The sequence below is a fragment of the Strongyloides ratti genome, assembly GCF_001040885.1.
Source record: "Strongyloides ratti genome assembly S_ratti_ED321, chromosome : 1".
In the NCBI taxonomy this organism is placed as follows: Eukaryota; Metazoa; Nematoda; class Chromadorea; order Rhabditida; family Strongyloididae; genus Strongyloides; species Strongyloides ratti.
The window spans coordinates 3,247,768-3,272,373 of record NC_037307.1 but is presented as its reverse complement, the minus strand read 5'-3'; the positions used below and the strand labels follow the sequence as shown (position 1 = coordinate 3,272,373).

Below are 24,606 nucleotides of genomic sequence, written 5' to 3'. Positions count from 1 at the left end.
TAAAAAATGACTTTCAATCTATTTTAAAAAGATAACATAGTCATTATAAAACCTTTTTTTCCTAGAAACTTTAACATTAGCTTTTTTTAATAAATGTTAGCTGACAAATTTTTATTTATTTTTAGAATTATAGGTTAATAATATACATAAATCTTATTACAAATAAAATATATTAATGATTTCTTGCTTTCTTCTTCTCTTGTATCCATTCTGAAATTTTCTGCTTTAATTCTGGCACCGGAATTAAGTCTTCTTGCTTCAAAGGTTGCCTATTAAAAGGATCAATTTGAATATTTAATAAATGTTTAATGATATTCTTTCTATCCATAATTTGTCCTGAAGATGGAAGCTTAACTGGATCTAACATAACATTATCCATAACTGGATCACGGAATTCATCTGGAACATCATCTCCAAAATCTTCTTCTTCCTCCATTTTAGAATCATATTCACTGTATGCAATTTGTAAAAACAATGAAAATTTCTCCATCAAAACACCAGATATACCAAAGACATTTCTAATTCCATCAAAAATTGTTTTGAATTTTTCTGAAGTAAAACTTCTCTCATCAAAAGCGACAAATTTAGCAAATTGTTGTGTATTTAAGGCGTTGTATACAGCAATAATTTTAGTTACCAAAGCCCGCCCGCTAAATCCTAATTCATTTGCTAAATTTTTTTCAGATATAAACGCTAAATGATTAGGGGGAGATAATTCAACTAAGTTATAATTTAATAATGCAGCAAGACGTTCTCCAATAAGTTGATTCATAAATACTTTTGGAGAATAATCAGTTAATTTCTTAAGTAAATCTAATGATTCAGATAGTGTATGTATCCATGAAGTTACACCACGTACAGCCTCGTCATACTTTGATTGTTTATTTTTTATCTCATCATTATCTCTATGACTACTTTTTTTTAATTCAATTAATTCCTTTTCTAATGAAACCGCTTTTTTCATACCACCAACAACTTCATCAAAAAGAAATGTTGAATCACCAATAACAATATTAGCAAAACGTAACATTTCTTGTGAAGTACTGTTCATAGCTTTGATAAGCATTGCTTTTTGATTAGCATGTTCCCAAAAACGTTCTAAAATAAAATGAATACACCTTCTAATATTAAATTTGTCATAGAATTCTGATGAAGCACCTGTTGATTCAACGTCACAATAGAATTTAAGAAGAATTGGTGTTATTTTAGAATTTGTTGAGTTATTGATTAATATTTGTTGATAATAATTAACAGACATTTGAGTCCTGGCATGACTCCAAGACTGAACAATAACTTCTAAAAACTTTGCATAATTAAATGGTGCTTTAAAGTAATGTGGAGAAACTGATAAGACAATTAAAAATCTTTGTACAAGAGGAAGACAATAACCATTTCCAGATCTATCAGTTTCCATAAATTGAAATATTGAAAGAATATGTTCAATAATCATTTCCGGTAAAAATTTAAATAAATCACTGGCATTATCTGGTATAAAATTCTTCTTTGCTTCTGGATGAAGTACATCTAAAAGGAAAAGACTTAACTTGTCCATAAATGGAGCAAGTACTCTAGTTATAGCTTGATCATATAACATAATAATTGAAGACATTAAACAATACTTCAATTGTTTTGTACTTTCCTCATGCATTCTAAATTGCATGTATGATCTAATAATTTCTGAATGAGCTCCTCTTTCAACTTCCCTATCGTAAGCTTCTCTTAATTTTCTAAGATCTTTCTTCACATAACCCCAATCTCTTTTACAACTTGTAAATTCATTAATAAGAGGTTGAAAACCTGTATGAATAGCATAAATAGCAACATAAAATATTGTAGTATTAAAGTTAAATTTCTCATCTTTATCATCAAATTGTTTACAAAATTCATCAGCTTCCTGTGATGTCATATTAATTTTCGTTAAATCATGTACTGGCAACTGACAACCTTTTTTTGCAAGATAATTGAAATCTAAATTGTCAAGACGAACTTTGGATGCTAAACTAATAACAACATGTAAAAAGTTAGTCATAAAAACATGTCCAAGATGTTCTGATTTTTCAAAGTGATATTTACCACGACCTTCTGTTGCAATGATGACATCAACCAAATATTGTGTCATGATTTGTCTTGTAGTTGTTTTTGTTACAAGTGCTTGGCAAATACTAAGAAGATGTCTTCGTATGTTTGAGTGAATATCTCGAATTTGACGAGCAAGACCAGAATTAGATATGTTTTCAACTTCTTGCCCTTCAAAAACTCTATTCATCTCCCTAGAGCATTCTATATCACCATTCTCAAAAATACCTAATGAAAAAAATGGACCCAGATATGTATTCATAGCCATAAAACATGACGTATCTTTATGACTAAAATCAAAATTAAAATTTTTTTGATTTACAACAACATCAAAAATATTGAATGGATTTTTAGTATTGTCATCAAGTAAAAGTAATTTTGAAAAAATAACTAAGGGAAACCATTGTAATTCTGCATGAACAACTTGTGTGGATGTTAAAGCAATTTGTCTAGTTGACCTTCTATCAATAGCAAGTTTACGTAGTTTTTGAAAAATTGGTGTAAAAAAAGCCGTCATAAACTCGTCAGATAAATGCTCAGACATAAACTTTACAAGTAACTTAAATTCTTGTTCTTTATCTATCTTTGATAATTGATAGATAAATCCATCGACAAACACATTTTTTGACAGTGAAAAACAAAATACTTCATCAACCATAATATTTATAAAACATTGTACAATGATAAAGGACATTCCTTTCAACAACCTTCTAACCTTAACATCAAAAAACTATAAAAAAAAATTTTATGTAAGAAAAAAAAAATTTAACATACCTCATTACAACTTCCATTGTAAACTTTTTCAAAATCAGTAAGTAATAATTTACAAAAGGCATTTTCCAATTGACAACCAATCTCAGGAGTGAAAGAATAACCAAAATATGCTTGAATTTTGGACGTTACTGGATTTTTATCTTCATCAGGTTTAATTTGAGCCAACTTATGACAATAAACTGCCATCAAGAAAGCTTCAACTTGCGCTCTATTATTTGATGTACCATCACAAAAGTCTTCCAAACATCTTCTACAAGTACTTTCATCGATTCCAATAACATCACTTAGTGTTGAAGATATCCTTGAAACTTCATCAGGTAAGGCAGACTATTAAGAAATAAAATAAAATCTAAATAAATAAATATACAAAACATACAGCAACGTTAAAATCGGTATCTAGTAAATTAAAAGTTTCATTATAACCATATGCAGAATTTTTAAATACAACACCAATATCTTGTTCACTCATAATAATAAATTTTTGCCACAACGCAAATGAAACAAAATATATTTGTGTACGAAATAAATTTGGATGACTATATTTTTATTTGGAAAGATGACAACTTATGTCCGTATGAGAATTAATGTGACGTTGGAAAAACGGAAGCCATTAAGTCAGAAACAACTGACAATTACATTTTTTATCTAATATTTTTCTCTAAATCTTTATGCTACTTATTCAACTTGTCACATTTAGATGATTTTAAATTAAAAAAAAAAAGAACTATTCACCTATTTTAATTTTATTTGTAAAAAACTTTTTATACTTAATTTTTTTTTATATTTTTTTGCGTTTCCTCCAATTTTTATTTGGAAAAGTATGAGATTCATTGAATGTCCACATAACAATCCATCGACTTGTTTTTCCATGCTTCATTTCATAAAATTTATAATAACAACTTTTTATATTTTTTAAAATATTTTCAATAACTTTGATTGATTTTTTCTTTCCAATTAGTGAAGTAAACAATGACACTTTTTTTGAAATATCCTCATCCTGACTATCTTCGATCATTTTTTTAATAAAATTTATCTCACCTCCTGTTGATGAAAGTTCATTTTCTGTGGCAATGGTAATAGATGAAGGTGTATGCCTTTTTGAAGATAACATATTTATTTTCAAATTTTCAACGTTTATAAAACGATTATTAACTTCATCGTCATCAAAAAATGGTGGATTACACATTGAAAATATTTTTACATTATTAGATATATTTTTTACTGCAAGTGCAAAAGTATTACTAACATCTGTCTCTTCTTTTATCAATAACATTATTTTTTCTTTCAAATTATTATTAGAAATAATTTTTTTTCCTTCCTCAATCGCATTTGCATCAATGTCAATACCAATAAAATCCCATCCCATTAATTTATTTCCAAGCAATGGATATATGCAATTAGCACCAACTCCAATATCAATCCCAAGAACTTTGCCATTTTCCTTGTAATTCAATTTAAAAAAATCTTCAATTATTAAAAGATAATCAAGTCGGTTATTTATTCTTGGAATTAGATGATTTTTACTAAATGTTATATCTAATGAAAAATATTCTTTTAGAAGGACTTCGGCTACAATACGACTACTATCAATGTCTTGGAAATTCACTTGAAACTGACTTTATAGAAGTATTTTTTTTAAAAAAAAAACTTACTTTTCCCTTTTTATTCAATTTACAAACTTTTCTTAGATTTTCATATTTTATGGCTAATTTGTTGAAATCTGGTTCATTGTTAAAGAAAATATTTCTTGGATGCATTCTTTAAACATAAGAGTGACGGAATTCCAAACATATATTAAACTTTTTATTTTCAAAATTTGTTAAATCCTTTTTTTTTAACTAATATTTGTGGTAATGTTTAAAATGTTAAGGACAAATATACCTTTATATTTAACAAAAAGGTTCAGGTCTGGATTTGATGTAAGTATTTTTTTTTATTCTTCAAAATAAATTTTCTGCTTTAAAATTTTAGATAAAAAATGCTTTGACTACTCCATTGTCGAAACCATTAAAAAAATTTCAAAGTAATGAATTTAAGAATAAATCAGTAGACGATGTAGAATTATTTGATGCAAAAATAACAAAACTTTCAAATGGTTTAACAGTTGCTACAGAAAAAAGTTACGGTACTTTTAGTACTATTGGGGTTGCAATTAATTCTGGATGTCGATATGAGACAAACTATATGAAAGGTTTAACACATGTTTTACAAAAATTAGCTTTTGGTTCTTCAGAAAATTATCCTAGTACTTCAATGACACAAAGTTTTTTACTAAAAAGTGGTGCCTTGTTAGATTGTCAATCTACTAGAGATTGTTTTTTATATGCTTCATCTTGTTTTAATAGTAGTCAGGAAGATATTTTATCAATTATTTCTGATACCCTTTTTAGACCACTTATATTAGATGATGAATTACAAAATGCTATAGATATTTGTTTACTAGAGTTACAGCAAATGTACAGAAATCCAGATCCTGAGCCTCTTTTAATGGATTGGCTTCATAAAGCTGCTTATAAATCAAAAACACTTGGGATCAGCAAATTTCTTGATAAAAATAATGCAAAAAAAATGACAAAGAATGATATATTAAAATATATGGCTCGATATCATTCACCTTCAAATATGGTTGTTGCGGGTGTTGGAGTTGATCATGATCATTTTGTTGAAATGGTTCAAAAACACTTTGTTGACAAAAAACCTATTTGGATAAGTAATAAAGAAGATTTTTCTTTTGATGATACATCTATATGTGATGATACTCCTGCTGAATATGTAGGTGGATCAGTTCATCAAATAGGTGATTTAAGTAATAAAGGACTTAGTATAGTAGACTTTCCTGAATTAGCACACTTTGTTCTTGCTTTTGAAGGTGTTAGTTTTAAAGATAAAGATTTTGTAACATGTTGTGTTATGCAATATATACTTGGTGGTGGTAAAAGTTTTAGTGCTGGTGGTCCAGGTAAAGGAATGTATACGAGGTTATATATGGATGTATTAAGACATAATCCAACAATGTACAATGCTCAAGCTTTCAATCACTCTTACTCTGATAGTGGTATATTTTGTATTCATATTGGTAATGATCCAGACTATTCAGGTAACTCAGTAGATTATGCAATTTTTGAATTTTTAAAATTAACTATTCCAATTCCTGATGATGAATTAAATAGAGCTAAACAACTTCTTAAATCACAATTGTTAATGAATCTTGAACAGAAACCAGTAATGTTTGAGGATTTAGCAAGACAAGTTTTAGGTCATGGAAAAAGAAAATCTCCAATGGAATATATAAAAGAAATTGAAGCTGTAACTAGTGATGATATAAGAAGGGTGGCAGAAAAAATGTTATCAGGAGTGCCAACAGTTGTTATGTATGGTAATAATAGGATGATGCATAAGTATGATGCTATATGTAATCAAATTAAAGCAGGAAACTTACAAATGGATAGATTTAAATAAATATGTTACACTTTTTATTTTTTTAAGCAGAATGTTATAAAATAAAAATAATTATATAATAATATTTACAAGTTTGTACAAAAAAAAATATATGTAAAAAGTTTAATTTTTAATAGCATTTTCTACCATTGTTTTTAATTCTCCCATACTTTCAATAATATATTTCATAAATCTATGAACATCAGTGTGTTTCTGCGACCTCCATCCAGTAACATGGAATGAGAAACAATCACCAGAAGCTCCAACTGTATAACATACACCATAATTACTTCCATCAGGACAACAAAAACCACCAGCAGGCCAAAAAAGTTTAGGATCAGCATTTAATTTTTTTGAATATTCAGCCATTTGATGTTGTGGTGTTTGACTGGTACTTAAAGCATAATTCATACTAAATACTTTATCAAGAAATTTATGTTGAATATTGTAATACTTTGATACAACATACATTCCAAATAAATGACGATCAACTCCTTTACCAGTCATAGCATCTCTAAAATATTTTTGATGTCCATCACAAGATATCTTTAATAATGAAAATTTTTCTTTATCATCAATATTTTTATCTAACATGCTTCTTACAAAATTACATGATTCTATTGAACATGATCTTATTGTTTCAGTTCTTCCCTCTTTAAATAATCTCATTACAGCTGGTTCATAAGTTAATTCAAATTTTCCTTGATCCTTATAATATGCCATTTGCAATGCCATTTGTATAAAAGCATCCGGTGAAACATTAGCTTTTTTAACAAAATTTTTACCATAATTATTAAATATAACATATGAATTAATAAAATCATCAGCAACATTTTTTGCAAATGTATAACTTGTCTTAATAGCATTAATTAATTCATCATCAAGTTCCCATTTTAAATGTTCAACATTAGGTACAAATTCAATTTCACCTTTACAATGCCCATCCTCTGTATATGTTGAGATAAATTCTTCATGATATTTAATATATTCTCTAATATGAACATATATCATAGCATCAACAACAGAATGTTCTGCATTTCCGGCTTGACGACCATTTTTAGAATAATATTGTACACTAACACGATCACACCATAACATTACACCATCACCAGTTAATGCTTTTGCACATTCTTTAGAATATGTTTCAGGTTTTAATGGATCATATTCCCAATCTTGATCATCCAAAAATATAATTTCAAGAGCATTTTCAATAATAAATAAACTTTCTTTATTAATACCTTTATTAAATTTTTCTTTTCTAATCTTTGCCCATAAATCTCTTTCACCAGCTGTTAATGAAGATATTTTATCTTCAAATGGATTAGATTTTTTTGGATTATCAATAATTTTTTGTATAGCTTTTTCTAATTCAGCTGGTCTAAGAAGTCTATTACCATAAAATATATTAATTTTATACCATACACCTTTATAATAAACAGCAATAAATTTTGTATCAATTAATCTATGCATAACATCAGATTCCTCACCAGGTAATCTTATTGAACGATGTTGATCTTTATATTGTACAGGACATAATGGTACTCCACCTAATGTCATTGGTAACATACTTTGTTTTTGTATAGTATCTTTACCAAATTGTAATCTTATTAATGTAACATTAGCAGCCCTGGCAGCCTGAATATTTGTTGTTTTTTGATATATAACATCACCACTGGCAACATTTGTTTTGATAAGAGAACCTCTATATCTCATATAAACAATTTCTTTCCACCAATCAGATATATAATTAGGTGATGATAACCATTTAAGCCATAATTTAATTTGTAAACCAGGAGCAACATTTTTTTCAAAATCATCAGCTAAATTAACAATATCATTATACTCATTATCATCCATAATTGGTCTAACTGTTTTAAGATATTGTTTAATAGTATTTTTAACTTTTGGTATTGGCATTCTTGGCATACATTTTTCATATGATAAAAATGTTGCATATGAATAGACAAATTGTATAATAACAAAAAAGATTTTTGTTTGTATTGAAGGTTTTTTACCAATTTCTTCATACATCCATCCATGATAATAAAGTAATATTGAAAATAAAATTCTTGAAAATAAAACAAATATTGTACTTAAAATAAAACCTATTGTTAAAATTATTCCTAATCTTATTGGCCATTCAATATTTAATATATCACCTATTTTTGTTGACAAATTATTTATAAAATTGTTAAATGGAGCCATCCCAAAATAGTTAAGAATAATATTAAAAAATATAAAAGAAATTAACCATTCAGGTTTTAATGGAAAACATTTATTTCTAAGGGTAATTTCATATAACTCCAATTTTCTTTTAATTTTTTTAATATCATATTGGTTGGTTGGGATAAATTTACCTTCACCAGACAATTCTTTTAAATTTTTTCCCATTCTTATTAGATAATATTACAGTATTAATAAAGTTATTGTAAGAAGAATTTTTAAAAATATCAAACTGTTAAATGATGGTATTTGATGAGTAGACTTTAATTTAAATACTCTATATATATCTGACCATTATCTTTTTTGATTAAAAGAAGTGGGCTGGCAGACGGAGATAATTTTATAATTAAAGCTAACACCACATCGTCATCCATAAAAATTTATATTTAATGTTAAATGATAAATAAATTTTTATCAAAAAATTAAAGTTATAAAAAGGTGGATCAAATATATTTACTGTGTGATGTTATAGTATAATTTTATTTTTTATATTTGATAATTAATGACAATTAATCAAAAGTATGTTGTATGATCATTGTATAATTTTTATTTGGTATCAAATCACAAAACCACTTCTAATGAATTATATAATATAAAATAGAAACCTTTGGAGTTAATGATCTTTAAGTATAATTTAAATATATCATTTAAGAAATATCGTAAAGTTAAATACTATATGATTAGAAAATACACTTGACAGATAAAGTAGTCCGGGGGCAAAGGTCAATCTTTATTTACAATTAATTAGTGAAAAAAAAAGTTATGTTATGATTCACTAATTTTATAACAAACAAATTTTTATAAATATAAATATCATAAGATTTTTTTTTTCTCCTTTTTTTGCAAAAATATTTGTACTTTGGACTTCTTTTGATTAATCAAATTACGCATTATAACAATAAAAAATTTTAATACTGGCATGAATGATTATTTGGAGATTGAGAATTTATTATAAATCATAAAATGAATAAAAATATGTCATCTAAATTTAGAATAATATAAAAAAAGGGCAAAGTCCATTTTAAGATAGTATATATTAACTTTTATATAGTTATCGTGATTTTGTTATCTCTCTTTCTTCTTTTAAATAAGAAGAAAATTATAAAAATTTGTATTTACGACATTATAATCACATGTCTATTTGATTGGACAGGAAGTATATGATTAGTAGACTTTTGACTTTGAATTTTATAAAATTATAATTATAAAAAAAATTTGAACAATTTTTTAAAAAAAATATTTTATAAGAATTTTAATAATAAAATGAAATTAAAGAAAATCAAAAAAATAATATTTAAAATTTTTTTTTTAAAAATAATTACTTCTAGTTTGAAGTAATTTTTTTATTAATCATATCTGTATCTGTTTTTAAATTATATGCCTTATTATGGTACAACTCATCTCCAGTCATATCTTTTTCACTCATCAATTTATCATAATAACTTTTATTACTACTTTTTTTAATATTATTTGTATCATATGTTGAATGAATTGTCAATTGCCCACCCATCCAATTGTGGTACTCATCAGCTTTTCTTTTTTTTTCATCAGGATTATTATCACCTTTATAAAAAGATTGAAATAATGGTGATTTAAATTGTTTTTTATCTATCTCTGCCACCGTATCCCTGGGATCATCAATTTTTTTAATAACACTATTACATTTTAATTTATCTTCTTTACTCATTTCTTTAACACCACCATTACCATGTGATTTAACTTCTAATTCACGAAATTTTCCAAAAATTGTATCATTTTTACTCTCCTCAGGTGGTATAAAAATTTTAGGTAAAATAGAAGAATTTTTTTTTTTATCCTCTGAAAGTAAATCTTCAACTTTTATTTTATTATCACAATATGTCACTGAACAAATTTCTTTTCTAAAACTTCCAAATGGAGGACATCCTTTTTGTGAGGAAAGAAATGAATTTGGATGTAATGGTGGACATGTTAAATATGGTATTATTAATTCATCATTCCTCTTATCATCTAATGTTAAATGTGGTGGTAAATAAATATTTGGTACTAAAAAAAATTTATTAATAAAAAAAAAAAAACTTAATTATATATTATTTTACCTATATTTCTATAACAACCAAATGGTAAAGAACCAGATTGACTTGAAAATTTATTTGTTCCAGCTTCCCATGGTATAACATTAGGTAAAGGAATTCTATTTCTTTTCTAAAAAAAAAAAATAATTATTAATTATAAAAAAAAGTAGGTATATATATATAAATAATTTTTACCTTAATACTTTCTAAATATTTATCAGAACCAACCATATTTTCATTATTATTAAATTTCCTCCAACGTTTCAATTTTTTGATCGAACAAAGTAAACAAACTCTTGTTGAGGTGGCTGTACTTTGACAATAACAATTATGAAGAGTAAAATTGACTAAATTTTTGGACTTGGGGAAACTACAATCTAATGACAATTCTAGTTTTGATGGTATAAAATTTGAAAAAGTTGTTCCATTCACTGTGTCTATATCATTTTTATTAACAACCATTCTTAACTTTTAAATATAGTGTATTTATGTAACAATAAAAGAATAATATAGAAGAAAGTACAAACTAAAAATAGTTATAATGTTAATGTTTATAAAATAAAAAAGAGGAACATAAATATATTTAAGAAGAGAAATAAATAAAATTTTATTAAATCTTTTTTATTTCCTTTTATGTTTGGATAAAGATTAGAAATATTATAAAAATAAGTTAAAATGAGGAATTTTGATATTTTATATTAAATTTTAAGAAAAATTAAAAAGCTAATTTTTTGTTTTTGAAGTATACTATTTCTCGTATTTTATAAAATTAATAATATACTTTTTTTTTTTTATTTATTTCATTAAAGTATGTTATTATTAATTGTTTTGTTTTATTTTAAGATCAAACATTTAACTATAATGTGATTTTTGATGTTAACTTTAAAATGTGCTATGGTTATAAAATAAAGGTTGTTGTTGGTAATAATATTAAATGTGAAATTTATCTATTATATATTTGTTAGAAATAATTGTTTATGTCTAATAGTTTTCATATTTTTATTTAATGTTTTGTCAACTTTCAAAAATATTTAAAGTAATTTTTATAATTATTTTTTAGTTTTTAATGTTTTACTAATCGTTCTTAAATACCAATATATTATCTTTAACAGAATATATCTTATCTGTTTCTTATTACAACTAAAGTTTCTATAAGAAAAATAATAATTTATTATTACTTATATATTTAAGTATAAATAATTATAACTTATTCAATAATTCTCAACCAAAAACTTTTACATTTATAAATGGATTTATTTGTGTAATTGTCAATTATTTTAATTTATAATAATTACACTTATTTTATTCATTCATGTGATATTAAAAAAAATTTTAATTTATGGTTTTATATTTTTAATAACTTAATTATTATTGAATATAACAAGATTTGATGTAGAAATTAAATTAAATATAAAAGATAAAATATATATACTTTTTTTTGAGAAAAATTTGTATTTAAACCAAAAAGTTTTAAGTTTTATCAAATGAAGAAAAAAAATTTTAATTTATACAAAGTTTATTCATATATTATTTTAAATGTTTGTTTTCACAAGTAATTTTATTATAGTTAGTATTTGAATCACTTGGATTATTTTTATTAATCCCAATATTACAATTAATTTCTTTGACTATTTTTTTTAATCCATATTGTCTAGTCTTAATTTGAGGAATATCATGTATAATCTTGTCTAATATTTCTACTTGTCTAATAATTTCATGATTGTAAGTTATATAAATATTATTTAAATTAGTTACATAATTATAATTAAGATTATTCACAGTAAGTTGATAATATTTTGTTAAAATATGAATACTCTCAGATAATTCTTTAATTTTTTGCCTAAGATTCAAAATTTTTTTATTGTGTTCCTCTTCAGCTTTTTTTTTCTTCTCCCTAAATGATTTTACCGATGCAGCATTATTGAAACGTTTTATATAATAAGCTTCATCTTTTTTACAATCTGGAACATAATTACGTGGCATTCTATCTATATCTAAAATTAAAAAAAAATTTTTTTTAGAAATTTTTAAAATAATGCTTTTAGAAATAAAAAAAAAATGAAAAAATTTAGGCACTTATGAATAGATTTTTTAAAGATAAAAAAAGAAATATAATTGGAAATAAACTTTAAAAAAATGAATCTGATTATGATGTAATACATTGATTCATGGACTATCTTTGCTGATAAAAGTAATTATTTCATTAAAAAAAACTTTATCATATGTTTTTAATATATTTACCATGAAATTTAAAGATGACAAATATTTGTGTATAAAATAGTGTCATATCAAAATTTTAATAGTTATGTTTTGCCTTTTTATTTATTAAAAAATATATACTTATATTTTTTTTGATATGATTATAAATATTTCAAAATTTTTAATAAAAAAAAAATATTAAGTATAAGAGAGTATTAAAAATAACTATGACATTTTTATATAATCTTTTAAATGAAAAGCGCTACATTAAAATGATAATGATTAAAAATTTTTTTTTCTCTTTTTCTGCAGTTGATATAAAATAAAAAAATTAAATTGGTAGTTAATTTTCTTAAAAAACCATTTGGATTTTTAGGGGTTGATTGTGTTTATATCAACCGTGTTAATTTCATTAAATTTTTTTCTACATATTTGGAATTCATTTTACCTAACGTGATAAGAATAAAAAAAAACTTCAAATATTATATACAGTTCTACTATTAATAGAAAGTAAAAAATTTTACTTTAAAAATTTATTTAACACTCTACAATTTAAATAATTATTATTAATTTTTAACAAGAGAGTTTGTTATTTGCATTTTTAAAGCATAAAAGAAAATGTGTCACTGCCCTCAGTAACATAACTTAATTCATCTAAACTTGTCACATCTTCCAGTTCTTCCATAACTGCAGGTGGAGGTCGACCAGGTAAAATCACACCATTTGAAATAGGACCATTAAAGTTAATCTCACCTTCTGTAGTGAATGTTGCGTTTAACGGAACACAGCTTTCATCATTCAACGGATATTCAGGAAGATTTTGGTCATCATTGTTTATATTACTTAATGGACCAAATTCAGAATTTTTTGTTGGGCTAAATTCATTATCTTCAAAAGACGTTACAAATACATCCTCATCTGGGAAGTGCATTCCTTCACAATATAAATTACCTGTTGCACCACCACTAATTTGATTTTGGATAATACGATTTAAGTTATCAACAGTGCTAACTAGCTGTACAAGTTGTGCATTAGTTTGTTGTTGTTGATAATTTACACTAGAAACAAATTGATCAAAATAAGATTGCCATGAATTATTTAATTTATCTATTTGTCTTGTAAATTCATTCTTCATAATATTTAGATCAATTTGCCTATTTATATCATATTGTTTAACTTGTTTCTCAAGTGAATGAATTTTCTCCTCAAATATCTTATTTTGAACATCTCTTATTTCTTTTTCTTTACTACGAAATTTATCAACAGCAGCCTTGTTAGCTTCACGTCTCTTTTTGTATGAATCAGAATTTTTTTCAGTGTCTGGAACAAAATTATATCTTCTTTTGTTTATTGACGACATATTTGTTTTTTAAAAATTTTCCAAAATTCAACAATAATAATATTAGAAATTATCTATAAATAAAATATATAATATATTATAATAAAATAAATAAAAAATAATCAATAGAAATAAATTCATACGCGAAAAGTATTTCGAAATATTATATACATACTTTACGCAATGAATATATTAATATATAACATTTTTAAAAATTTTATATAATGGGTATAAACAATATGTCTATCTAGTAAAAAAAAAATTAATTTTTTTTTTCTTGCGACAACCTTAAGAACATTGCAGTTTACCAAACATCACATATAGATTTAGTTTATTTTTTTAATGGTAAAAAATACTAGAAGAAAATTTTTATTAGTAACATGTTATCAGCGTACTACAAATAACTTTTTAACAGATAAAAATTGTGTATACGTCAAACAATTTATAGATGAAATATAAATATATTCATTTTAAAAAGTTATATTTTATTTGTAAAAAATTAATGACTTTCTAAATTGTCAATAAAAATAAAATCGCCTCAAATATAGATTCGGCGTCACTTTCAAAAGAAAAAAAAAACTTTATAAAAATTTAAAATTTAAATATTATTACCATATTAAAATAACAATTTTCATTGTATTTCTATACTACCTTTTTATTAAAATTTAAAAGAATAAAAATATAACACCAACCTTGAAAAATGATCCAAATGAATCTAAAGTAATTTTATTTACAAAAAATTATGAAATAAAGTATGTAGATGTTGGAAAAATACGTACAAATACAAGTCATCTTAATTGTGTAAACATTTATCAACTTAATTACAATAATTATTTTAAAAAAAAAATTTTTTTTTTATTAAAAAAATCATGTTATTTATAAATTTCCATACATGGATAATATTTTATGTATTAATTTCAATTTCTACAAATATACTATGTCAAAAAAAAGAATTTCGTAGTGAAAAAATTAATTATATTTATGAAAAGGCAAAATTCTTATATGATAAGGGGCCAAAAATTGAGAAATTAAAAGTAATAATTTTTTTAATATTAAAATTATAAAATTTTTTTTAGAATGAATTAGAGAAATTTGATAAAATTGTTTTGAATCTAAAACAATCAAAAAATTTAGATAAAAAAGAAATTTATGAGGTTGATAGAAAAATGGTTGAAATGTTAAATAAGTATGGGTTGGAGGAGGCTGCAAAAAGTTTTTCCACAAAATACAAACATGAACATTCTCTTTTTGTGGAGGATTCCTCAATTAATAAAATAAACAAATTTGAAGATTTTGAAATTCAAGAAGTTCAAAAGTTGTGGAGTCAAACTTGTGAGATCACCCAAAAGAATTCAGAAAAAAAGATGATTTATGATATATTAGTTGGTTATCAAGATGATTTAAAAAGATATTACGAATTGATAAAGGATATTAATGAAATTGAAATGAAAGAAAATAATGTTAATGATGACTATCATTATTTAATTGCTTCTAAGAAAAAAGAAGCAAAATTATTAAATAATCAATTAGAAGATCAGTATATAAGAATTATAAAAAAAATTGGTAACTTACAAACAAATCCATTTTTACATGAAGTTGTGAGAAAACTTTATAATGAAGTAATAACATCTAAAAAATTTTCTGAAGATGAAGAAAAAACATTACGTAATGAGTTAAGGAGTTTACAGGAACAATTTTTCCGTCTTGACTACCATAAAAACCAACTTGAGGAAGTATCTCAATATGAAAAAAAGGAAGCAGTAACAGAAGATATTAGAAAAAATGAAGAGATGGCGGAAATGTTAAAGAAGAAAGTTAAAAAATATACTGAATATCTTAGAAATAGAATTAATCCTCACTTAGAACTATAAATTATTTTTAGAAATCTATATTTTGTGATATTTATTTATTTGTTTTATTATGCTTTTAATATTCAACATGTCAAAGAAATTTGATTTCAACATAATAAATGATATTTTTTTAATTATATATCTTTATCAAATTACAATTTATAATAAGAAAATTACTATAAATGAATTTTTCTTTGTAAAATATTAAAAATGCTTCTAGACATGTTTTAAAAATTTCTTTATTTTAAAAATTGTTTTATCGAGAAAATTGGAATACACTACCTTTGTATTTAATGTGTACTTTAAAATTGACAAAATTAGATAAGATTTAATGGTCCTTATCTTTGATAAGGCAATATGATAGTATAAAATAATCACCTTTATTATAATACTTTATATGATAATATTTATATTTTATGTAGTATTTTTACAGATATGTTTCCTCCACGCAAAAGACCTTTTTACCAATATAATATAGAACTTCTTTATGTTGACAACTGTCCACGAGAAGGAAATAAAAAGATTCGTTTGGAAAAAGACTCAGCTACCATATTAAAAACACAGTATAATATTGTTAAGGAAACACCAAAACAACAGGCATGTCCAAGATGTTTAGCTGGTGAAAGTGGACACTTCAAGCACGTTTAATTTTTTTTTTCTGTTTATCTTTTAATTTAACTTATTATTTCTGATACTCACACTAGTCAATTTATATTTTATTAAATACACAACCCATTTTTAAGTATTTGTATAATTTTTTTTTCTTGTATTTAAACTTATTATCATAAAACATTACTACAAAATAAAATTCTGTCTTAGTATTAGTTTGTATCTGTTTTGATAAATAAATTTGTAAAGTTAATATTATCGTTAAGACTTCTATGAAGAATCTGGTGAGAAAAACTCTTTTATTAAAGTGATTAATACAAGAAGATTGGCAGAAGTTAATTAAAGGACAAAGTTTTAAAAGTATAGTTTAATAATAAAAATTTTATTCGATACTTTTTACAATTAACTACCGTTTATTTGAATAAATATTATTAATAAATTTTAAACAATTTAAAGTAGTAGTTCTAAAATGGGTGAAAAAAATTATTTATTACTCTTGAAAGAATTTAGTAATCATTATAATCTTCGTGGTAGTTATTATAAAGGCATGAAAGGTAATTATCATTAATATTTATTAAAATTTTATTTTTAGAGACTATAAAAGAAGGATTCAAAACAACCAGTCAACTTGAAAAAAAGATAAAAAATTAAAATTAATTTGTATTATAATAATGTAATTTAAATAATTTTTAATTCCATTGACAAATATCTTTCTCAGAAAATGAGTTCATTGCACATATATAATTTATTTAATAAAATAATTTAATACAAATAACTAGATTAACTTTTTTTATTTATTTAATTTTCCAAGTACATTAATGAAAAAACTAAAAAGAATAAAAATTTAAATAAATAAAAAAATATAGCAGCATATTTTGATAATATTTTAATCAAAGCTATTTATATATTATACCTTAGAGTTATTAAATATTTTATTAAATGACGTTAAAAAAAGTTTATAGTTTAAAATTTTAATATAATTAATTAAACAATTAGTTAGTTAAAAATAATATTAATTACATATTTTGACATTTGATAATTTAATATTTTTTAATTGTAAAATAAAAATTAAATATTTCATTTAAGTAAAAATTTTAAAATTAATCACTAAAGTTAAAAAATATTTGTATAAAATTAAAAACAATTTTTATTAATATTAATAAAAATGTACTTTTAAAAAATTAAACAAATTGAGTATGTACTTAATTTATAAATTAAGCAAAATCATTTTTTATCAATTTTATGTGAGCATTTTTCTAACACTGTATATGGTAGGTGTTAAAAAAAATACTATCTTAAACTAGACACTGCATATTGTATGGTAAAAAAAATGAAAAAAAGATATATTCAATATGTAATAATGATTCCATAAAATACATGTTTATGATAAAAGTTATCCTTGAAAAGTTTAAATTTAAATTTAAATTTATTGAATATAGAAAATAAAATAAAAATTTAACTGTTGTTTTTTATTTATTCAAATAATTATAATAAATTCAAAAAAATTATTTGCTATATTAAAATTTCAGTGTATTAATTCAAAACAAAAAAAAATTGTCATGATACATAAGTTAAATTATGTTACGGTTAATTTACTTTTTATCTTTGATTTCAATAATATTTTCAGAAAAACCAATATGGGATGGTAAAAAACATGATGGAAAAATAAGACATCAATTAACTAATTATAAAAGAAATAAAAAATTCGTTGTAGAATTAAAAAGAATAAATTTCCTTAATCAAACAATAAACATTTTCAACCACGTCTCTTTAATAAATGTTCCAATATATGAAATAAATATTGACTTTGCTCAAGTTAATAATCATGGAGTTCGATTAAATCATAAAGATTGGAATAATTTTAAGCAAACAGTAACCATTGGAAGCAAAAAAAATGATTATCTTACAGACAGAGATAGAAGTTCATGTCATTTGACACATTGTCAATGTGGGCTACAATTTTATCACAAAAAAAAAATGGGAATGGAATTAATCAATGAAAAAGTAAAAGATTTTTATCAAGTAGTATACATAATATTTGTTTCAAATAGTGGAAAACTATTATTTGGACCAATAACTATAAAATCAAATAATTTTCCTTTAATTTTGTGCCCAAATAAAGGTTGGGTTAATAAACTTAGTTCATCACAATATATACCAATTGAAAAAGATGGAATAATTTTTGAAAAATTTTTAAATCGTCATATTTTGCTTCCAATATATTCAAAACACGCTGATACTAATGTTTTTATTTGTGGTGAAGTTCATTATTTGGATAGAAAAAAACTAAAGATTGGTTATGAAATAAAGAATGAATTAACAAATGAATTAAAAATTGAAAGTTTAAATTTATTAAATGAAAAATTATCATGTAAAAATGATAGACCAGAAAATGATTTTTATCATTTTGGTTACAATTTATATAATGGTAGTGGTTCAATGATGAAATTTATAGATATGGCAAATATTAACAATTATCGTATAATTCATGATAGCATAATCTATTTGTATGATAAAAAAAATGATAATCTAAAAGAATTAGAAAAGGATGGGTATAATTTTTTTTATTTTATTGATGAAACACATTACCCTTACCCGGAAATAAAACCTTCATGTGCAAAAATTGTAAAACCATTAAATGCTTCATTAAAAGTTTTTACTACAGATGATGAAGAAATTAAATTTTCTGAAAGTAAAAACAATTCTAATATAAAATTATTCTCAATTGACAAAAGTTTGATGAATATAAGAAAAGAATATGACTGCAGAATCGAAGTTGATAATATCAAAGAAAATATACATCTAAAAAATTTTTATAAAAATACTTTTATTGCAAAATTGGTATCTATCGATGATTTTGGCAATGAGAAGAATGTTACAACATTAGAGTTTAAAAATAATTTTGAAGGGTATGGTAGATATTCATGTATATTAACTTCTTTAAATGGTGAAAAACTTCACAAAGATGCCAAATATATTAAACCACTAACTTTTGAAACATTTCCTATTGGAATGATGGAAGAAATTCAAAAAGTTACATGGCCATCAATTAATACTGTTACAATAAGTTGTAAAAAAAAATTTTCTAATTTTGCAAAATTGAAAGATATGCATGTAATATTATCTGAAACACTGCAATATAGAAATTCAATAAATGAGGAAATGTCAATGTTTTTGGATGATGATGATTTTGTTAAATTTAAACATGAAGTTTATTTTTCTCAAGTAAATAAAGTTGAAGATATAAGTTATCATTGTAAATATCAAACAAATGGTAATATAAGTTTTACAATTAAAACGAAAGGCATTGTTTTGCAAAGTTCAATGTATCGAACAATAATAATTATAGTTGTAATTGTAGTTGTTGCAGCATTATTTATTTTTATTATTATTTTAATAATTTTGTTAAAAAAAGCTAAAAAAGCTAAAAGATTAAGAAAAAGACTCGGTCTGGATTCGGAAACGTCAAAATCAAATTTTTCTTCAATTTCAAACTCTTCTTCTATGTCAGATTTAAGCGGATCAAAGTCTAGCAAATCTACGTCATCAAAAGTAACTTCAAAAAAAAAATCAAAGTTAAAATCAAATTTCTCTTTAAGTTCATCTTCAAATTCAATCTCTAAAGGGAAATAAAATACTTGCACTAAGAAACTTTTTAAAAACTATAATCAATTAACTTGTGATAAAATTATAAGTTTTATTTTTAACATTGAATATAAAACGCAAAAATTAATTATATTATAACACTTTACGCATTATTAAAGAATCTTTATATTTATGATCTTTAAAAATTTTCTCCATAAATCCACACTGATATAACAACAAATATTTTGTTCAAAAATAAATTAGTTACACATATAAAATACATTTAATAAATTAGTAAATATAACTTGATAAACTTTTTTTATTTATTCTATTTATTAATTGCTTAATGACAAAATTAAAATTGATAAAGATTAAAATAAATAGAAAAAATAATTTAACAATGTTTTTTGATAATATTTTCATGAAAACTATTTATATATTACACTTTAATTTTATTAAATATTTAATTTTATGACGTTAAAGAAAGTTTTTAATAAAATAAATTCATAGTTTAATATTGATATATAAAATTAAGTTAATAGAAAATTAAATATTATGTTTATTATTTATTTTGACATTTGAAACTTTTACATTTTTTTATTGAAAAATAAATTTTTAAATTAGTTTTCAAATAAAAATTAAATACATTATTAGGTTAAAATTGTATAATTAAATGAATAAAGTAAAAGAATTTTTGCTTAAATGTAAAAACAATTTTTATTAATATTAATAAAAATGTACTTTTAAAAAATTAAACAAATGGAGTATGTACTTAATTTATAAATTAAGCAAAATCATTTTTTATCAATTTTATGTGAGCATTTTTCCAATACTGCATATGGTAAGTTTAAAAGAAAAAATACTATCTCAAACAAAACACTGCATATTTTATGATAAAAAAAATGATAAAAAGATATATTCATTATGTGATAATGATTCCATAAAATTATATGTTTGTGATAAAAGTTATCCTTGAAAAGTTTAAATTTAAATTTTTTGAATATAGAAAATAAAATAAAAATTTAACTGTTGTTTTTTATTTATTCAAATAATTATAATAAATTCACAAAAATTATTTACTATATTTAAATTTCAATGTATTAATTAAATACAAAATAAAAATTGTTATGATTAATAAATAAAATTATGTTACAGTTACTTTATTTTTTATCTTTGATTTCAATAATATTTTCAGAAAAACCAATATGGGATGGTAAAAAACATGATGGAAAAATAAGACATGAATTAACTAATTATAAAAAAGATAAAAAATTTGATGTAGAATTAAAAAGAAAAAATTTCCTTAATCAAACAATAAACATTTTCAAGCATATCGATATAATAAATGTTCCAATACATGAAGTGGATATTAGCTTTTGCTCAGGTTAATAGTCATGGAGTTCGATTTTTTCATAAAAATGAGAATGAATATAAACAAACAATAACAACTGGTCGTTCAGAAAATGAATATCTTACAGATTCAAAAGAAATTTCATGTCATTTGTCACATTGTGAAATAGGGTTGCTGTTTTATCACAAGACAAAAACGGGAATGAAATTTTTTAATGATAAAATTACAGATTTTTATCAAATTGTGTACATGAAATATGTTACAAATAGTGGAAAACTATTATTCTCGCAAATTACTATAGAATCAAATAATTTTCCTTTAATTTTGTGCCCAAATAAAGGTTGGGTTAACAAATTTAGTTCATCACAATATATACCAATAGAAAAAGAAGGAATAATTTTTGAGAAACTATTAAATCGTCATATTTTTGTTCCAATATATTCAAAACATGCTGATACTAATGTTTTTATTTGTGGTGAAGTTCGTTATTTAGACGGAACAAAACTTAAGATTGGTTATGAAATAAAAAACAAAAAAATAAATGAATTAAAAGTTGAAAGTATAAATTTATTAAATGAAAAATTATCATGTAAAAATGATAGACCAGAAAATGATTTTTATCATTTTAGTTATAATTCATATAATAGCAAAGTTTCAAAAATGAAATTTATAGATAAGGCAAATATTCAAAATTCTAATATATATTATGATAGTATAATCTATTTGTATGATAAAAAAAATTATAAAATAAAAGAATTAGAAGAACATGCGTATAGTTTTTTTTTGGAAATAGGTCATTCAGAATACTACTACCCGAGAGCAAAACCTTCATGTGCAAAATTTGTAAAACCATTAAATGCTTCATTAAAAGTTTTTACTACAGATGATGAAGAAATTAAATTTTCTGAAAGTAAAAACAATCCTAATATTAAAATATTTTCAATTGACAAAAGTTTGATGAATATAAGAAAGGAATATGACTGCAGAATCGAAGTTGATAATATCAAAGAAAATATACATCTAAAAAATTTTTATAAAAATACTTTTATTGCAAAATTGGTATCTATCGATGATTTTGACAATGAGAAGAATGTTACAACATTAGAGTTCAAAAATAATTTTGAAGGTTATGGTAGATATTCATGTATATTAACTTCTTTAAATGGTGAAAAACTTCACAAAGATGCCGAATATATTAAACCTCTAACATTTGAAACATTTCCTATTGGAATGATGGAAGAAATTCAAAAAATTACATGGCCATCAATTAATACTGTTACAATAAGTTGTAAAAAAAAAATTTCAAATTTTGCAAAATTGCAAGATATGCATGTAATTTTTTCTGAAACATCACAATATAGGAATTCAATAAATGAGGAAATGTCAATGTTTTTTGATGATGATGATTTTGTTAAATTTAAACATGGAGATTATTTTTATAAAGTAAATAAAATTGAAGATATAATTTATCATTGTAAATATCAAACAAATGGTAATATAAGTTTTACAATTAAAACAAAAGGCATTATTTTGGAAAATGAAATTAAAAATTCAATGTATCAAACAATATTAATTGTAGTATTTATTGTAGTTGTAACAGCAATTTTTATTGGTATTATTGTTGGAATAATTTTGTTAAAAAAAGCTAAAAAAGCAAAACAATTAAGAAAAAAGCTTGGCTTAAATTCGGAAATGTCAAAATCAGAATTTTCTTCAACTTCAATGTCTTCTTCTATGTCAGACTTAAGCGGATTAAGTAATAGCAAATTTACACCATCAAAATTACCTTTAAAAAATATCTCAAAGTTAAATTCAAATATTTCTTCAAATTCATCCTTAAGTTCAATCTCTAAAGGGAAATAAAATACTTGCTTTAAGAAACTTTTTAAAAACTATTATTAATTAACTTGTAATAAAATTATAATTTTTTCTTTAACATAAAATATAAAATGCACAAATTAATTAATATTTATTAAAAAATATTTAACAAATATAATTATATAAATATTTGTATTTAAAATATTATAAATTAGCTAATAAATATTATTGTCATCGGACAGAAATATCTGATGCACTAGACCATGTAAAAGAGAGAAATTTTTCTCTCACTCAATCTCGTTTTTAAATATGTATATTTTAATACTGTTAATAAAAAAATAATTATATTATATCACTTAACGTATTTCTAAAGAATCTTTTTTTTAGAATCTCTAACAAATTTTCCCATGGATCCCCACCGAGATTATAATAATAATTTTGCTCAAAAAATGATTTAATTGCACATATATAATATATTTAATTAAATAGTACACATAACCGGATTAACTTTTTTTATTTATTTAAATTTTTAAATGCTAAATGACAAAATTAAAATTGATAAAGATTAAAATAAATAGAAAAAAAAATTTAACAATGTTTTTTGATAATATTTTTATGAAAACTATTTACATATTACACTTTAATTTTATTAAATATTTAATTTGATGACGTGAAAAAAGTTTGTAATTTAAAGTTTTAATATATTTAATTAAACTAATAGTTAGTTAAATAAAATATTTATTACATATTTTGACATTTGATACTTTTATATTTTTTTATTGCAAAATAAATTTTTGAATAAAAATTTAATAAATTATTTGGGTATATTTATTTAACTAATCACTAAAGTTAAAAAATTTTTGTCTAAAATAAAAAACAATTTTCATTAATAAAAATTAAAAAGTGTTCTTTTAAAAAATTAAACAAATGGAGTATGTACTTAATTTATAAATTAAGCAAAATCATTTTTTATCAAATTAATGTGAACATTTTTCCAATATCGTATATGGTAGGCGTTAAAAAAATACTATCTCAAACTAGACACTGCATATTGTATGATAAAAAAAATAAAATAATAATATTTTTTTGATAAATGATGATTTCAAAAAATATTTTTTTATGATAAAGGTTATTCTTGAAAAATTCAAATTTACATTTCTTGTATATAGAAAAAAATTAAAATTTAACTTTTTTTTTATATATTCAAACAAGTAACAATAAATGCAAAAAATTATTTTGTTATATTTAAATTTTAATGTATTAATTAAATACAAAATAAAACTTGTTATG

General features: G+C 22.7%; 11 protein-coding genes across 11 annotated transcripts; 5 read left to right on the top strand and 6 right to left on the bottom strand.

The window, feature by feature from the left end:
- Positions 1-172: 172 nt before the first annotated feature.
- SRAE_1000105500 (Ubiquitin conjugation factor E4 B) lies at positions 173-3,319 on the bottom strand (the record flags this gene model as incomplete). The annotated part of the gene is made up of 3 exons (XM_024647962.1): positions 173-2,806; positions 2,851-3,177; positions 3,227-3,319. 3 exons carry the CDS (start codon positions 3,317-3,319, stop codon positions 173-175), a joined length of 3,054 nt encoding a protein of 1,017 aa, XP_024501988.1.
- Positions 3,320-3,628: 309 nt separating this feature from the next.
- On the bottom strand, positions 3,629-4,607 carry SRAE_1000105400 (Methyltransferase-like protein 16; the record flags this gene model as incomplete). Its single annotated transcript, XM_024647961.1, has 2 exons — positions 3,629-4,462; positions 4,503-4,607. The coding sequence occupies 2 exons, from the start codon at positions 4,605-4,607 to the stop codon at positions 3,629-3,631; spliced, it is 939 nt and encodes a 312-aa protein (XP_024501987.1).
- A 105-nt stretch (positions 4,608-4,712) lies between these two features.
- On the top strand, positions 4,713-6,309 carry SRAE_1000105300 (Mitochondrial-processing peptidase subunit alpha; the record flags this gene model as incomplete). Its single annotated transcript, XM_024647960.1, has 2 exons — positions 4,713-4,769; positions 4,822-6,309. The coding sequence occupies 2 exons, from the start codon at positions 4,713-4,715 to the stop codon at positions 6,307-6,309; spliced, it is 1,545 nt and encodes a 514-aa protein (XP_024501986.1).
- A 102-nt stretch (positions 6,310-6,411) lies between these two features.
- SRAE_1000105200 (LD31742p) lies at positions 6,412-8,679 on the bottom strand (the record flags this gene model as incomplete). Its single annotated transcript, XM_024647959.1, has 1 exon — positions 6,412-8,679. One exon carries the CDS (start codon positions 8,677-8,679, stop codon positions 6,412-6,414), a length of 2,268 nt encoding a protein of 755 aa, XP_024501985.1.
- Positions 8,680-9,835: 1,156 nt separating this feature from the next.
- On the bottom strand, positions 9,836-11,027 carry SRAE_1000105100 (Calponin repeat-containing protein; the record flags this gene model as incomplete). The annotated part of the gene is made up of 3 exons (XM_024647958.1): positions 9,836-10,536; positions 10,590-10,695; positions 10,761-11,027. 3 exons carry the CDS (start codon positions 11,025-11,027, stop codon positions 9,836-9,838), a joined length of 1,074 nt encoding a protein of 357 aa, XP_024501984.1.
- A 1,065-nt stretch (positions 11,028-12,092) lies between these two features.
- Positions 12,093-12,852, bottom strand: SRAE_1000105000 (Basic-leucine zipper domain-containing protein; the record flags this gene model as incomplete). Its single annotated transcript, XM_024647957.1, has 2 exons — positions 12,093-12,559; positions 12,807-12,852. 2 exons carry the CDS (start codon positions 12,850-12,852, stop codon positions 12,093-12,095), a joined length of 513 nt encoding a protein of 170 aa, XP_024501983.1.
- A 513-nt stretch (positions 12,853-13,365) lies between these two features.
- On the bottom strand, positions 13,366-14,124 carry SRAE_1000104900 (Hypothetical protein; the record flags this gene model as incomplete). The annotated part of the gene is made up of 1 exon (XM_024647956.1): positions 13,366-14,124. One exon carries the CDS (start codon positions 14,122-14,124, stop codon positions 13,366-13,368), a length of 759 nt encoding a protein of 252 aa, XP_024501982.1.
- An 848-nt stretch (positions 14,125-14,972) lies between these two features.
- SRAE_1000104800 (Alpha-2-macroglobulin receptor-associated protein, domain 1-containing protein) lies at positions 14,973-15,974 on the top strand (the record flags this gene model as incomplete). Its single annotated transcript, XM_024647955.1, has 2 exons — positions 14,973-15,137; positions 15,180-15,974. 2 exons carry the CDS (start codon positions 14,973-14,975, stop codon positions 15,972-15,974), a joined length of 960 nt encoding a protein of 319 aa, XP_024501981.1.
- A 414-nt stretch (positions 15,975-16,388) lies between these two features.
- SRAE_1000104700 (Hypothetical protein) lies at positions 16,389-16,601 on the top strand (the record flags this gene model as incomplete). The annotated part of the gene is made up of 1 exon (XM_024647954.1): positions 16,389-16,601. The coding sequence occupies one exon, from the start codon at positions 16,389-16,391 to the stop codon at positions 16,599-16,601; it is 213 nt and encodes a 70-aa protein (XP_024501980.1).
- A 430-nt stretch (positions 16,602-17,031) lies between these two features.
- SRAE_1000104600 (Hypothetical protein) lies at positions 17,032-19,902 on the top strand (the record flags this gene model as incomplete). The annotated part of the gene is made up of 4 exons (XM_024647953.1): positions 17,032-17,116; positions 17,155-17,184; positions 18,190-19,818; positions 19,883-19,902. 4 exons carry the CDS (start codon positions 17,032-17,034, stop codon positions 19,900-19,902), a joined length of 1,764 nt encoding a protein of 587 aa, XP_024501979.1.
- Positions 19,903-21,504: 1,602 nt separating this feature from the next.
- SRAE_1000104500 (Hypothetical protein) lies at positions 21,505-23,361 on the top strand (the record flags this gene model as incomplete). The annotated part of the gene is made up of 1 exon (XM_024647951.1): positions 21,505-23,361. One exon carries the CDS (start codon positions 21,505-21,507, stop codon positions 23,359-23,361), a length of 1,857 nt encoding a protein of 618 aa, XP_024501978.1.
- Positions 23,362-24,606: the final 1,245 nt, after the last annotated feature.